Source organism: Citrus sinensis, chromosome 3 (assembly GCF_022201045.2).
Source record: "Citrus sinensis cultivar Valencia sweet orange chromosome 3, DVS_A1.0, whole genome shotgun sequence".
Lineage (NCBI taxonomy): Eukaryota > Viridiplantae > Streptophyta > Magnoliopsida > Sapindales > Rutaceae > Citrus > Citrus sinensis.
Genome location: NC_068558.1, coordinates 49,362,530 through 49,379,185, shown reverse-complemented (window position 1 = coordinate 49,379,185; position 16,656 = coordinate 49,362,530). Strand labels below are relative to the sequence as shown.

At 34.8% G+C, this 16,656-nt stretch overlaps 3 protein-coding genes and 1 non-coding gene across 12 annotated transcripts; 1 reads left to right on the top strand and 3 right to left on the bottom strand.

Moving 5' to 3' along the window:
* Positions 1-117: 117 nt before the first annotated feature.
* On the top strand, positions 118-1,233 carry LOC127901369 (ubiquitin-related modifier 1 homolog 2-like). Its single transcript, XM_052438516.1, has 4 exons — positions 118-282; positions 598-673; positions 755-837; positions 992-1,233. The coding sequence occupies exons 1-4, from the start codon at positions 260-262 to the stop codon at positions 1,107-1,109; spliced, it is 300 nt and encodes a 99-aa protein (XP_052294476.1). The 5' UTR covers positions 118-259; the 3' UTR covers positions 1,110-1,233.
* A 2,035-nt stretch (positions 1,234-3,268) lies between these two features.
* TRNAL-AAG (transfer RNA leucine (anticodon AAG)) lies at positions 3,269-3,349 on the bottom strand. Its single transcript has one exon. It is a non-coding gene; the product is annotated as a tRNA-Leu (tRNA).
* Positions 3,350-3,584: 235 nt separating this feature from the next.
* Positions 3,585-7,098, bottom strand: LOC102617148 (ATPase GET3A). Its single transcript, XM_006490916.4, has 7 exons — positions 6,572-7,098; positions 6,169-6,290; positions 5,274-5,424; positions 4,745-4,855; positions 4,426-4,564; positions 4,224-4,339; positions 3,585-3,967 (listed from the first exon to the last, which is right to left on the bottom strand). Exons 1-7 carry the CDS (start codon positions 6,851-6,853, stop codon positions 3,791-3,793), a joined length of 1,098 nt encoding a protein of 365 aa, XP_006490979.1. The 5' UTR covers positions 6,854-7,098; the 3' UTR covers positions 3,585-3,790.
* Positions 7,099-7,281: 183 nt separating this feature from the next.
* On the bottom strand, positions 7,282-15,458 carry LOC102617439 (SPX domain-containing membrane protein At4g22990). Of its 9 annotated transcripts, none has more exons than XM_025092613.2 (12): positions 15,372-15,458; positions 15,065-15,160; positions 13,272-13,352; positions 13,021-13,141; positions 12,287-12,598; positions 11,853-11,957; positions 10,844-11,298; positions 9,912-10,213; positions 9,058-9,257; positions 8,702-8,892; positions 8,045-8,208; positions 7,282-7,880 (listed from the first exon to the last, which is right to left on the bottom strand). In XM_025092613.2, exons 3-12 carry the CDS (start codon positions 13,322-13,324, stop codon positions 7,642-7,644), a joined length of 2,142 nt encoding a protein of 713 aa, XP_024948381.1. In that variant the 5' UTR covers positions 13,325-13,352; positions 15,065-15,160; positions 15,372-15,458; the 3' UTR covers positions 7,282-7,641. The 9 variants fall into 9 exon arrangements, 8 of the variants coding, with proteins under 8 accessions (XP_024948381.1, XP_024948380.1, XP_006490982.1 ...); XM_025092612.2 differs by having other exon boundaries at positions 15,065-15,166; positions 15,372-15,390; XM_006490919.4 differs by lacking the exons at positions 15,065-15,160; positions 15,372-15,458 and adding an exon at positions 13,677-13,878.
* Positions 15,459-16,656: the final 1,198 nt, after the last annotated feature.

Below are 16,656 nucleotides of genomic sequence, written 5' to 3'. Positions count from 1 at the left end.
CCATATGAAAGGACGGAAAATGAACTAAGTGGAAACGGCGTCGCATCTCTTAATTTATTTCACTTAGGGATAATTTCGTGATTGTCAATTTTGTACCCTTGTGATATATTTGATATTTTATTTTCGGACAGTTACATGCGAAATTTTATTGAGAACAAGCAAAGGGCTATTATTGTTTTCGTCAAGTTAACACAACGTTCTCACATCTCTGTTCTTCTAGGGTTTTGCAAATTTCTGAAATTTCTGCAAATCTTGAACCATGCAACTGACTCTAGAATTCGGGTAACGTGTATCTCTCAGATTTTGTCTATTCGCTTATATAGTTTTTGATCTTATAATTTTTTTGGATTCAATGTAATCGACGATATATTTTTTTCTTTTTGCAATTTCTTATAGATGTCACCTTTTTGGTTGGTTTTTATATTTGAAATCATGCTTGGTAGGTATGGAATTTTCGTTCATATTGACTTAGCAAATTCTTATCAACCATATGTGGTGGATTCATGTCCAAACAGTCTTAACCTTGTCCCTTTTATGAAATTTTGAAACTTAGTTGTCTTGTAACATTCATTTCTAATGAAGTAATTTTCAATGCAGTGGAGGGTTAGAGCTTCTTTGTGATTCGGTAAAGGTCCATAATGTCGATGTTGTTCCACCAAAAGGATCAGAGAAGGTAAATATGTTTTCTTAACAATTTTGCTTGGAGTTTGTTCTTCTTTGCCCGTATGATTTAATGCTCTCTCTTACTTTTCAGTTGATTATGAAAGATTTGCTTTCTTGGGTCGGCACCAATTTGATCAAGGAGAGGCCTGAAATGTTCATGAAAGGAGATTCTGTGTAAGTTATAAGCTGCTCATCGGAATTGATTGCCAAGTTTTGAATTTGTACTTGCACTAATGCGAGTTTGTTATTCTTAAATCTTAATACAGCCTCCAATTGAACAAGTGTTACTTAAAATCTTATTTGGGTTGGGTTGTCAATTGTCATGCAGGAGACCTGGTGTTCTAGTACTTGTGAATGATTGTGACTGGGAGCTCAGTGGGCAGCTGGATACCACACTGGAGGAAAAGGATGTGGTTGTTTTTATTTCAACTTTACACGGCGGGTGATAAGCTAAATTATTGTAATTTCTTAGATGATAAGCACTTGTTATTGAAAATTGGTTGTACCCTTGTCTGGGTATTGAGTATGCTTGTTGAAGCATGTGGAATGAGATGAAGATGTTGAATGTTTTGTTGAGCCTCATTATGGTGTCATGCATGTTAATGACTATTTGCATAGTTTTTGGGTTGATAATGATGCTGCCTGACCGGCCACTAAAAATAATAAGCTACAATTTTATCTAATATTTAACAGAGGGTTTTAAGTATACATCTATAATTGCGGAGGAACAAGGCAGGAGTGAACCGACTTCCTGTTTTGAAATGCATTGCCTGCTTTTGCAAGTCACAGAGGCTATTTTGTTGAACCTCGGCCATTCCGCTCAAATTGGAAGAGACAGAGGCACCACTTGTTGCTACCATTCTACCAAGTTGTGTTGGGGTGCATAGGACCTGGTGGGGAGAACAATAGAATCAGGTGATGAACAATTTGAGTTATAGGATTTATTGATATTTTAGTGTTTAACACAATGGTGCATTTACAAAATGGGAATCGAGTGGGTTGGGATCAAAATGAGAAATTGAAATTAATATAAATTGTTTACTTGAGTAGTATGAATTGAAATGGGAACGGACTCCATTTTCATTTATATGTTTACTTTGTTTTGAAATTAGAAAAAATTAAACTATTGTAAATTATTAAAAAAAAATTAGTTAACATTGTCATAACTATTATTTTATATAATTTTGTGATTATTATTGTGATTATTATTGTGATTATTATTATTATTATTATTAATTATCCATTTAAAAATAATAATAATAATCAAAATTGAATCATCATCATCAATAACAACAAATCATCGTTGTCGATATCATCATCAGATCGGAATTGTGGTCATCGGAGACGAAATCGGGACAGAGATGAAATCAAGACAACTCAAATGCAGACGAAATCGACAACCAGTTTATGTTCCATAGCCGACAAACCAATAACGACAGATGCGCTTGATTTTGGCAAGGACGATGGGTTTGGTCGCGATGGCATTGGACTGGACGGAGCTTTGGTGAGAGGAGTTGGCTTAGGGATTTGCTTTTTTATTTTTTGATATTTATATTTTTCATTTAAAGAGATAGCATTGTAGGAATATCAAAATGTTAATGAGGGGTAGAATTGAAACTCCTATGAATAGGAGACTAACTCCGACCCTCGTTGAAAATCAATCTTCCATTCTCTATTACCAAATTGGGAAGAACTCACGATTCTAATTCCCACTCTTATTTTATGAAACAAACATTATTAATTTTGATGCTCCAATCCGACGATTAAACATAATGTAAAATCTTACTATTGGCATTAATCCAATTGGCCTGATTATGATACATAGGACATGCTGTCTTTTAAATATTCACGCTATCAATTTTCCATGTTGAATTTTGAGGATAGAATGTTCGTGGTTCGGCAAATCAATCCAAACAATTTACTACTACTATTATTATTATTTTTTCTCCAGCACGGCCTGGTCCGGCTGAATGGTTGGTTTATAACATATGGGAAAGAATGGAGCTTTTAAAATCCTAGATCCTTATAACACAACCTTGTGAATTTTATTTCCTAAATGGATAGAATGTTCGGCAAATTAATCCAAACAATTTATCGTTCTTTTTTTTTTCTCTAGTAGGGCCTGGTTCGTCTAGATGGCTGGTTGATAACATTAAGAGCATCTCCAAAAGACTCTATAAATTTTACTCTTTAAATATTCATTTGCTTACTTATATGGTAAATAGATGGGTGAAAAAAAATATTATTCTCCGAAAGACTTTTCAAATAAAAATGAGTTAATATTATTTTAATTAAATAACTATTTTTTCAAAGGAAAAATCAATAGTAATTAAATCACCTTTCTATTTTTCTTCAACAAAAAATAATAAAATATAAATTAAAAAGAGAGAAAATAACTCTTCAAATTTGAAGAGAGAATATCATTTTTTATTTAAAATTGAAGTATTTTTTGGAACCTTAAATATTGATATAACTCTTTAAATAAATAATAAAATCTTACTTGAAGAATTTTTTAGTGATGCTCTAACGCTCCAAATCCTTATGCTGAATATCCCCAATCCCAATTTATTTTATAAAATAATAACAAAATAGTACTAAAATGTTGTGTTGAGAGTGGGATTTGAACCCACGCCCTTTCGGACCAGAACCTTAATCTGGCGCCTTAGACCAACTCGGCCATCTCAACAATTGTTGTAGTGTCATGGTAAATGTACTGTGAATTTGTAACAATTTGCAAATGACGGCTCTACCGTTTGCCGTCTTCACCGCAGTACAACTCGGTTAAATACAAGCATAACAAGGATATCTAAATCAGCATATAATCTTTAGTGTTAAAGAAAATGGTAAGCTTAGAACTGAAATGACAGAGATCGTTTCAGTTCAAGTGTAATGACTAAAACAGCAAAAGAAAACCCTTCAGATGGTTCGACAAGGAAAAGAATAATCTCATGTAATGATTTAAAAGGTATATAAGTAAAGTATTCATGAAATAAATTTGTTATGAAACATTATCCTGCAGTAATATAGAAGAATGAATTCCCATGGCGGCCCAATGAAACAGGATGCCCTCTGTTGTCAGCAGGTGAAATAAAAAGAAGCCAAGGCTGTAATTGCGAGCAAAGTATCGTTAGGCCACCTGTTTTCCTTTTCTTAGTCTCTCTAACTCTGCTTCTGCTTCTTGCAACTGCTGCCTTAGAGTGGACACTCTCCGCTCCAGATCTTCCACCGTATCTCTACTGGTTGAAGGTTGATATGGCGTAACAAAATGTTGTGAAAAAGCTTTCAGAGCTTCAATCCCAGTTACCTACTCAATCCACATTTTGCTAATCAATGTGCTGACAAGTAATTCTAAAAGTCATATATGTATAAAGAAGTCAGCAATTTCAGTAATCCTATAAATCCTATAACTAAAGCTGAATTAAATCTGGGCTACGGATAAAGCAAATATTGGCATGTCTTTTCATCCCAAAATATTTTGGAAAATAGAACATTGTTTTCATTAATTTTCACATGGCATGAATGGCTAAGGTATGCTTAACTTTTGGCAGTCCGAATTTTACCTCTTCTGGCAGCAAAGGCAACTTGGTGATGTGAAAGTCATCATACAACATGTAGAACTGATCGAGGTACTTTTGTTGCATTCGCATTCTAGCTCTGAGCAACTTCGATTCAACATCTACAATTACAATGCATGCCTATTGATGGTCAAACTTATTGTCTGAACAAGAATATCAGAAGGGCAAATAGAGGCAGGATGCTCACCTTCATCATCATAAAGTACTTGGTTAATAATAATATTATGTGTATCAATCTCAAACTTGGTTAGCTCCTGCACAAGTCGCTCAGTTTCATAGAGAGAGAGGAACTCTGGAATGCAAACACAGACAAAGGTTGTCAAGTCCTGCCAACAAGGAAACACAGCATATGGATATCAATAGTTGATTCCGGAAGTTTTGGAAAACCAAGTTAGATTTTAAGCAACTTCACAAATCCTAGTACTTTGGAAAAAAATAGCATCTAAAAAGTAATGAATAAAAGGAATTCCACTTAAAAAAACAACAATCATGTGGTTCTATCTTACTGGGTCCTTGAACTGCTTATTAACTCGTTCAATCACATCTTTCATGCCCTCAAGCCTTCCTAAGAGAGCATCCTCCCCAAATTCATCATCAATTCCAAAGAGACGGGTCATCTGTCATGAGAAGTTTCAAAATTAACCAAAGTAAGTGTAGCACAGACAGTAGTTGTAGGTTTATACTTTACACGTAAAATAAACGCCTAAAAATACGAAACCAGAACTAAGAATGTTTTGATAGTTCCAACCATGGTGGAGGATTAAAAGACATAATCAAATTAAAAAGCTTAAAGGGGCTCATTATTTATCAGGAAGAATACCGAAACATTAATGGCAAGGGGACAATTATAACAAAATAGTTAACCACTGCAAATTGCTAAAGTAAGCATTAAAGTCACACTACACCAGATTGCCGCACTTCAAACCCTGATAGTCGCACAATGGGAGTCTCAATTCAAAAAGGCCAAAAATTTCTACAACCAGATGATTGCGCTAGATAAAACTAAAGAACATATCTGGGTACTAAAGAACATACCTGATTAATCATGCCGCCAAATTTATTTTTCAAGGACATCATTTTGTCTAGCCCCTTCTCTAAGGTTGAAGGAAATTGTAATAGCCGGAGTGTATGGCCAGTTGGAGCTGTATCAAATACTATACAAGAATAATCCATTGTTTGCACCAATCTGGGGCAAAGTTATTTGTGCAAAAGAATTAGTAGATGGCAAGCAAATTATACAATATATGAAACAAAGACTGCAGAGAGAGTATACATCATGTCTTTCTCAGTCGTCTGTTTACAAAACAAGACACATATGCAAGAGCAAATAAAAGAGCATTTTTCATCCAAATCATAAAGCAATCATTCGGAGCTCCATGTTGTGTGTGAAGAAAAGTAAAATCCAACTGAATAAGGCAGAAAACTTGCACCATCGACATGCTTGACTGTTTGATTAAACATTCAAATACCACCTAAAACGATGCCGTCAAATAGAGCAAAGTATAATATTTGAATAAAGCCTCTACAGATCATAATAGGTCATCAAGAAAGCAAAATTTTGAGATGAATTAAAGTCAAAGTACACACTGGAAGCAAAATTTAGTTCATGATAATGCGTGCTTTAAATGCAGTGGATATCTAAATACTATCAAACTTAAGATTAAACAAGAAATCTTCAAACCTACAGCATTGCATTTTAATTTGTCATTAGATACATACATAACTCAAAAATGCACAAGAAACTAATAGTCTGTTGATTTGTTTGGTCCACTAATGCTAATGTAGGAAGATGTGCAATAGAAGCAAGGTGAATGGCAATTAAAACCGAACAACAAGCATATCACACCAAGTGTGTCCCTGTATAAAGATTAAGATCAGTGAAATTGCAAATCCACTTGAAAAATGCATATAGTTGTTTGAAGAATCTTACTTGAGCATCTCCGCAAAGCTCATTGCCTCATCAATACCGGGAATAGCATTTGCTAGCTCAGAAAACAAGCTATCCATTCCCTCGGTAGAACCCGTTTCTTCTTCGACACTAGGATCCACCTCCTGTAGAGAGCATCACACGAAAGATAGGGACAATTAAATGATGGCATCAATTCACAAATGCCAAGTATAAAACGGAAATCTCAGATGGTGAAACATCAAAATGTCTAAATACAGATTCAGGCCAAGGGAAGAAATTAACAAATACAATGAACCCCATCCCCCAATTTATTCAAAAAGAAAAAAGAAAAACCAAATTGACACTAAAATTGAAGAACCCTAAAAAAAAAAAAAAAAAAAAAAAAAGCGAGATGAAGGAGGACATATGAAAATGAAAGGCGTACCATGGCATAAAGATTGGAGAAACCATTGACTAAAGTAGGTGTTTTGGTGAAGCGTTGCTGAAAAGCATCGCTGAGATTGTGAGCTGGGTCAGTGGATATGATCAAGACAGAAGGTCGGACCTCAGCCAAAAGGATCGAGAGAATTGAACTACATGTCGTTTTGCCAACGCCGCCTTTGCCTCCGACGAAGACCCACTTGAGACTATCTTGTTCTAGTATATTCCGTACACTGCCCTCTGGAATTTCTAATTCTTGATCTTGATCTTGATCCTCCTCCGTCATCTTTTCTTTTCTTTTTTCCCTCTTTTTCAACTCACTCACTGCCTCTTGTTCTCTGTTTCTTTCTTTGCTTCCGCTTTCTTCTCTTCTTATTAAGCCTTTGAGACGGGCACGAGTTCTCCTACAAATCCAGCACTTCAGTTGCAACTGATGACATCACTTTTGTCCGTCCCTCCATACGGCCTTGGTTGCTGCCTAACGCTATGGCTGCCTGGCACGCACGATTCGACTAACAATTTTTTTTTTAAGGCTGCTATTTACACTATATAAATTATTGAGACCCATTTATATCAACTTAAATATGATACTGCTAAAATTTTTTAATCCTCTCGAATATTCGACTAACTATTAATATTGGGTTAGATTATATCAAATTATATTATATTATATTATGTTTAATTTAAAATGAATCATTAATATAATTTTAAACAAAATGGTGTATAATTAATGTATATTGACGTCTATTCAAGTTGTTTGTGTAAGTTTACAAGAAATAAGAAGTTATATCATTACAATTTAATAGTTATTTGTTAAAGTATTGTAACTATTTACAATCTCTTAAGCAATGTATACAAGTACTCTTGGGCTGTAGAAAGTAAATGCCAAGGCATGAGCTTGCGATGACATACTATCATCATGTCAAGCATTAAATGGAACCTGATCAATTCAACCCAAAATATGTACATCGTTCAGAATTGAGGACCTGGTCAAACTATCTTTGTGATTTGATCAGGGACGGAGCAACTTCTTTTATACTGTACAGTATTTATTAATCAGAGAAGGCCAGCGATTTAATAAAGGGAGTTGTAAGTAATGCAGGTGGCAACAATGGAGGAGATACAGATGAAGAGTGAAGGGAGTAAGGTGACATTCAAGAGTCTACTCTCCCCCAAGTACCCAGATAATGTTATTGTTCCATCTGCAATTACCCGAGCCAGGGTTCCAGCTTCTGTTGAAAGTAGTCCACCGTTGTAGGTTCCACGGGAAAGCCTTGAGGACATGACCCGAGACAGAAGGGATAAATTCACACCTGGATTTGGTCAAGCAAAATTGGATTTTGTAGTCAATCTCAAATCATAGAACATCTCCAAGCAATACTATATACTATCTCATGTACAATACCCCAGTCATTGGTTAATTGTTCAATGATACAAACAAATGTGATGGTTCATTACCATAAATAACCACAGTTACCTTCAAGAACTTCAGCTGCCACAAATGTAATTAGTGCCGAGCCAACATATTGAGGCACTGAATAAGGGACCAATATATGGAAGCTTAGCAGTATGCCTATGCACACTATGATTTCAGATGCCAGTAGAACTTGTCTGCAATCGAGTAACAGAGAAGAAATGAATCTGCACGGAATATAGCATTCATACATTATGATAACATACTATATTGTAAAGCTGATTATCTGCTGGTTACAACTTCCGGGTCCAACATAAACTAACACAACTAAAGAACTTGATGTTGATATGAGTCAGGATCGTATATGACATTTTTGTTACTATCTTCATTGGTCTCTATGGGAAAAAAGCAAAGGGCTTCACTACCTTAGAATTTCTTCAAAAGATTAGTTGGAAACAGGATCAGTTCCTCACTCATTCTGCAGGGAAGCTAAGTAATTTTTCAATGCTTGAAAATAAACTGGAACCGGATTTTACAGAGATCAGACGATTAAAAATCCTCCTACAGAATAGATTTTAGCTTTCTATTGTTTAGAGCCTTAGGAGTTTCTTTCCATTGACAAAAATGAGCATGGATAAGACATCTGAAAATTCAAGATTTCTGACCGATAAGATGAGGAAAAGATAAGGTAGTTGTTCATACTCACAATGGAAGGCTTACCTTTCTTCGAAAATATTGCTGATGTAATTTCCAACAATAATGTTTACAGGAAGCACCGTTAGCCCAAGACATGCAAGAAAAATTGCTACTCTGCTGGTTGACCATATGAAGTAATGTTCAGTGATGACACTTGATTCAGCAAGCAAAATCTCCATAGCATATTTGAGCATAAAATAAACAAATAGTTGGACCTAGCAAAAAATATGATGACTCAAGTAAAAGATCACGTGTAAATAGTGCCTATAATATATATATATATATATTGATTCTTTATTGAGCATGCCTAGAAGCAAAATGTTGGGCACCCTCTAGAGATAACAATGAATGAAAACAACATAACGTTAGGGGTTCTATACCTTAACAGATGGTGTGAGTAATCGATATGCTGACATAATTGAAGTGACAGGTCTGTGAGTTATCTTAGAATCTTCATCATCTTCATCATGATCATCATTATCCAGTTCTTGATCATCATTTTCATCTTTTTGCTTTGCTTCAGAGTTCAAAAGCAATGGCCGGGTAGAACCATTATCTACAGTGCAATTGATCAATAGCCCTATCATAATAAGAAATACAACTATTCATCAAAATCCACGCTATAAAAGGACACAGTTTATATTAGTTTATGTGAAATGACAACTTAAAGGCACATGAATGAAATGTTGTGGTATTAACTAGGTACAAATGTCCCCATCCAACCTGGCCTAACTTATACTTAAGGATTCAATTTCAAATATTTACTTCGTAGAAAATGAATAGTACTCCCCGCCGTCAGGTTCACCCAAGGTAACTTTGAGCAGCCTCAAAAAAAATACAATTGGAGTCATAATACCTCAATGGTTTAGCTAACTCTGACACTTAGGTTGCATCTTCTTTTTCTTAGCAAAATACTGGTGTATGTATGGGTCTGATAAGAAAAAGAAGATGCAACCTAACTCATATGGAGAGAGCGACGATGGTATAACCACACAGTTGTATATAGATCTGAGCAGCATTGGAAGGAAGCAATTAATGTTGTTTAAGATTTATTAGTTATAAATCATAGTGTGGACGAGAATGCAAGACAGCAAGTTGGTTACTAATTAGATAGTGTGAAAAGAGCTGACAAAAATTCACGCTGAACAGAGAGGGAAGCCAAAAACACTAAAAGCAGAAAAAGAACAGATTAATGCAAAATGCAAACTTAAAGTTCCCAATCTTGTTGACAAACCAGCATTAGCTTCCTGTGGCACAAGATTCTCCTTAGTCTCAAGCGGTGGCTCTCTAAAGGAAATCCACAACCACAATAAGTAGACAAGCCATAAAAGAGCCATCACCCAACCGGGTAAAGTGTCCTCATTGAAGGTTAACTTGTAAATCTTAAAATTAGTTTGAAATAAGCAAGCAAGAGCTGGACCACATGCCATTCCAAGTGCACTGGCACTGACAAAACCTGCAGAAGCCCGCATTCGCAATTTAAGTGGTACACAATCACTGATATAACGCCTGTTAACAGCTCTTGCAGAACCTAACCTGAAATATAATAACTTAGACTAGTCAATTAATATATTTATTTTCCTGAATATGACTTGTCAAAAATATTTTAAAATAAAAAAAGATATGGCCCAGGAAAATCTCAGAATAAGCACCACTATGCATGCGTATACAGAAAATTTAAATTAATAGAAATAAACTTTATTATAACATCACTTCTATGGTATTAGAAATTCACACCAGAGCTCTGTCAAAAAGAAAACAGAGGAGAAGAAAAAGAAACTGAAATGTTAGAGAGAGTTTCACATAAAAAATTTTCCACTAATTTTTAAATTAATATGCATCCACTTAGAATTGATATCTTAAAATCCAAAATTCAAGTTAAACTTCATATTTGTCATAATTGTAAGTCAATCACACACAAAAAAGGAGTTCCCACATTAATCCAAATTCCAACAATTGAAACTGTGCAACTGGCATCAGAACAAGACAATATCAGTATTTACTCTAAATGTCATTGTTATTGAAGACCTCTTTTACTCATACTTGTTTGGTCATTCCAAAACTTCATGCAGTAAAGAGCCTGTTGATTGATAATGATACGGAACAATAGTCACAAAACAAACAAATCAAATGCGAGATTCAATGACCAAGAAATGAGCCACTTACCCACAAAATAGCCGACCTATCAGAAGAACTGCTATGGAATTAAGATCATAAGCCATTGCATATAAGGTGTTTCCAACAAGAAGAACAATGCTGCTGAACACAAGTGGTTTCAAGTATGATCTATTTGACCATGCACTAAAATAAACTGAAGAAAACACTTGTGCAACAGCCATCGACCCAATTATGACACCACAAAGAGTTGCCGCAGCTCCAAGGCTGAGGGAGTAGTTATCAGCTGTAGGGACAATAACATATGTGTTGACCATATACAGAAACGTGTTTACCAAGTTCAGCAGAAGTGAAGTAAAATGATATCTCTGCTCAACATCTTGGTCTCCAGAAGGACTTGGTAACTCCTCTTGCATAATAAAAGCATGCTTTCCCAAGAACTCAAGGAAATTTGTTGAGTGAGACAACCTGTTCACAGCTGCTTTAATAGAATCGACTACAGGATCCTGTAAAATATTACAAAACATACTCGTCAATTTACTTATTCAAAACATACCACGTATATACATGAACTACATTCTGAATCAATAAAGAGGTGACTGGTACTACTATTTAAAGTTGCAGTAATGAATCATTTCCAATATTCAGCTAAAACATGTAACTCACATCAAACATACAAAAAACACTCTTTGTCGTTTTCCAAGGCAATCAACTAGCTGCAGGAGGAGCAGAATATGCAAAAGCAATTCAAGAGCACAAACCAGACAGAAACTAAGTTACCACCTCACAAGATGTTAGCGCAATAGTGTTGCATATTCTAAAATCCAGTAGTTATGTACTCACAATAGAACAGGGAAAAATTTCAAGTTTTGTATTTAAGAAGAGAATCTAGTTGAATTTTACATAGAGGAAGAAAGGCTTTTTACCCACAGATACATTCTGAAAGTTGATTTGAGGAAGTCAAATAAGAACTTCGTTACCAAATTGGAAACTCAATATACATTGCTAAAGAGAAAAGGAGTAATAAATATTGCATATATCAGTGGATGCGAGAGACAACCGGGTGAGATAGAGCAGGCTGATCATATATGGAAATGTAGCTCCCCTGATGGTCTTGAAGTTCCGCAAGATTGCGAGATATTGCTCCAACAACAGCACCAATACCCTGCATATGCAGTTACTATCTCGTTCATTTTCTTTTTTCTTTTTTTTTTTTTAAGGTAGAGAGGTGGGCTAAGCCAATCAATTATTTTAGCCTTCTACCTCCCCCAGGATCCGAACTCAGGTGGCTAGCCAAATAAAGCTACTTGAAATCCACTTGGCCACACCCCTTGGGGCAGGTTTTGTATAGTTATATATGCATAAAATGTGTAAAAACAGTGTAACTAAGAAACATGGGAAGGTAACCAAACTTTTGTTAAGAAACAGACAATTGAAAAGTCATTGAAATATGATTGAGTAAAGAACTTTTGATTATAAATTTGAGCACATTACCACATGCTTAAAAACTTGTCGCAGCTGAGAATATGGATGATTGGCACGGGTCTTGACATAGTAATCGGTGAATCTATAGCCAAAGCGCTTATCAAACTTTTTCAAAATCTTACGCAGACCAGTAGCATTCATCTCAACGAAAAAGAGAAGCCTTAAAAGATCATGTCCAACAGCTCTATATGCTTCCTGTAGTTCAGAAATTCTTGATCCATCTTGGTGCTGTGAAAGGGCATCGTGATGTTCTCCAAGATCTGATAATCTGCTCGCTAGTGCTCCTTGTTGTTCCAGTAGAAACAATACAATCTTTTCAATCTGAAGTTGTAAAAAGAAGCAGCAGATATGGCCTTATTTCTTAAAATAAATAAATACTATAACACTTGCTTTATCCAGAGACACTCATTGATGTGGTAATCAGTAAGCTAAGAGCTGTAACAGACGCAGCACCATCTTTTTCCAAATCAGCAAGTAATTTCTCTTACAAACGAAGGAAACTAGCACTACAACGTGTTGACATACATAACCGTATACTGAGTATCTGTGTGTGGGTATGTATTTTGCTTGCATGTAATAAAGATTGACTCCAGTCATTTATGGTTCAAATGAACGGCATGAGAACTAAGCATCGTTAGGCAGAGTGTAACCCTCCAGTTAATCATTATGTTTAGGACTCACTTTATTTTATTCATGCCATTGTGAGTAGTATTAATTCATGTATTCCGGTGGCTACAACTTACCTGATCATCAAGCATTCTTGCAAAGTCCTTGAGTACATTAAGACGATTTTCTGCCCCGACTTGAATTTGTTGCGTGTATCGGTTGACTTTCTTCTTCAGTAACTTATAGTTGATATAATATCTGAAAAAAAGAAGTACGCATTCAGATAACCATAATAAAAGGAGAAAATTATATTAAAAGCACAAACAGGAAACATAAATTTCACTTGGCATTTGTATATTTACCATTGAAAGGTACTAGAAGTACATACCCTTGCCATTCTTGAATTTGTGTTTCTTTCAACTTCTTCCCAAATGCAACCATCTCTCAGGAAACAATATTCAATAATGCCCTAAAATTAAAATATGATCAAATGTTATGCAAAACAAAAAAGTTCGAATAAACTTTAAAGGAAAAGAACCCACTAAACCACAACATAAAACCACGTAAGTAAAACCAAAATTTTGATTTTGGGCAGTGACGAAAACCCTAATTTGGGCCTACAACTACAAAGAATCACATGAAGTTACACTCGAGTCGACAAAACAAACAAACCCAGAAATGCGACAGTCTCAGGCATGAAGAATCATCAGCAACATAAAAGATAAAAAGGTCTCTTTCTCACATGCTTTTTTTTTTAACTTTAAACAAACAGTTGGCACGCGAAACCCTGAACCTTTAAAATCAGAGAAAAACGTGTTGCATTGCTTTCCGAGAACTGAGAAGAGGCGCTGCGGTGTCATGACTGATGACAGTCGCGCGAAATTTTGTATTTTAGTTAATGAAATCAAATTTCGGGAAACGGCATTTTATACGGCACGTGACCTGACCTGTCACCCGTGGGAACGGGAGCCGCGGGCACTAACGTTAACTGACTTAACCTTGCCGTTAATGTTAAATAATTGTACGTATTTGGATGGATATCCCAAATTCCAAAATACAACAACTGTATTTTGTTAATATTATAATATTTACTTCAGTTTTCTTTTCTTTTCTTTTTTTTTTAATTGCATTTTTACTTCAGTTATTCGGTAATAAATTGCTAGATACGGTACGTTGTTGTATTAGATTTTTATTTTTGAGCTCACATATTAATATATAATACAATTATCGTCAATACTATATCGAATTTAAAATAGTGAGCAAAAATGAAGGTTTCATATGGTAGAAAATTGAAGTTTCAACAAAATTAATTACTAATATAAAAAAATATTATCACTAAAATTTTTGGATTTTATGTTCAGTTTATCTGGTCATATATATAATTCCAAAATTAAGCAAATATTTTAAAGATAAAAAAAAAATGGTATTTTTGTTACCCAACAAATCAACTGAGTATTCAGTGTTCACTGAAAGAAAAAGGACTTGAATTATGGTCGTCGTCAAAATAATAATAATAGTAAACAAATAATGAAAAAAAAAAAAAGAAATTAAGAAGCACGGTTGAAGGCAACACATACGACTTCAGCGGCTGAAAGAGAACCTATATATATATATGCTTGAGGAGTTTTAATGATCGAATTAATTGTGAATTTCCCACCACATATATATATATATATATATTAGGGCCCAAAAATGGCTTTAATAAGTTCGTGTATTTAGATGATATTAAATTTTTGCAATCAATATTCTTAGTTCTTCATATTATATTTTTCTGAATCTAGATTCCTCATAGCATCCAACTGGAGGGAAGAACTCCAGATAATTAATCATACCAATATATATATTGTAGTAAATATCATTGAGTAGCAGAAGTGAATGAATTAACAGAGCTGCTGCTGCATGCTCACCGACGAATTAATTAAGTTGACAAGTGGAGTAAAGATGGTGAGGAAAAAAAAAAGAGAGCAAAAAATGTATAGCCGCGAGTTAAATTATTGCTGCGACTAATACATTCAACTAGATCTGCATATGAAGGTAGGGGGGGGCTGTGTGTGTGCATATAGGTAGATTCAGAAAACCCATGCACGTTACTTAGCGGCAGTATAGTAACCGGAAAAGCGTCATGCAATTAATTAATTAATTAATTTGACTTACAGCATATCTAATACGTAAATATTTTACCTAGCTTGCCGCAGTAAACCCTTGTCGAATGTTAATGGGGACAAAATTTGGCTTGAAGCGAAAGCTTGCTTAGCTTGAGAGTTGAAGGCGGAGAGCCTGTTTCTACGGCCGGCAAATCAAAAGTGGGAAGTTAGAGCTTCAAAAATATAAACACGGCAAGTCTGCACTGGAAAGAAAGAAATGGCATGCAAGAGATGGGATGGGTTTTAATCTGCATTTTGAAGGGTCCATTTCCTCTGTACAATGTGTCATTAATAGTGCTGCAAGTTTCATGAGTAAAACAAAGAATATTGCCACCATTTATTACCTATCACCACCGAATAGTAGACACGTGTTGATAATTTGTTCAGTCGGCTGTCTGGGAAATGAAAGGCCACCATGGAAAATCCCACTCCTTTTTTCTTTTCATTTCTTTTTTTCCTGTTTGGCACGATGGAAAATCCCACTTTAGTTAAAATTATATTATGTATGCTTTGAACTCTTAATTTGCCATGTAATATAATATGCATCGAGTTACTGTCGCCTTTTGATCAAAATCACCAGATCAGTACAATAGTTTAATAATATATCAGAGCTGGAATTGGTTTGGAAGTAAGTCAAGTAAATATAAATTATAAGCATGATTGATCGTATATTCCTCAGAATCAAAACAAAAAATAATGTTATGCATAGCTAGTTAAAAAGTGTTTGATCATATTTTAGTCTCGGCAGAAAGAAACTAGCTGGTTATTTAGGTAAATGGATATGCGGATGGATCCCACGTTCACGTGAGAAAGTAGAGTGTATATATATATAATACATAAAGAGAGTGACAATGCAGCTTCAATATTATTAATTTGTATGATTACTAAGAAACACACACATTATGCACTCATGCTATGCTTGTATTGTCACGATTACATGGGATTATTTGCATGTCGGATTTAGCAGAATCTGCTGTCTTTGTTTACTAGAAACAGTGAAATTTAAATTTAATATTCGGCTTCATCATCATCTAAATTAATTACTATATATATACACACACATCATCCAAGTTTTTTTTTTAATATGTATAAGTTTATGAGTCCCGTTAAATTATATCAATTTTACGTACATTAATAATGACCGTACGATATAAAAATAAATATTAAATTCACACTTGTTACTATAATATGATAATTATCTTAGTGCTTCATTGTACAGCTGATTTAACTTGGCCATTTTTCTCATCCACAGAGCAATATAATCTTTGAAATATCAGCAGCAGCAACAACAGCAGCGACACAGTTGGTGATTCTGTACAGATTAGGCCGCATGTGGATGAGCATGATTATTCATTTGATGGGAGAAGCCAAAAAGTTTGTGGCCACAGTTCGAGAAACCCACCTTCTTTTTTTCATACAACGACAAATAACAATAATCACGTACTGTGGTTTAGTGCTGGAAATGAAAATCAACAACAACATCCTTTATACCTTCTTTTTAGCTATAGGGTAGGGCAAGAACACATGCTAATGCTACTTATGTTCATGATATGGGAGCCTCATTATTGTTTTCTAAAAAGATTATATAATAATAGAGAGTATATAGTATTATTTAACACAAGAAAAAGT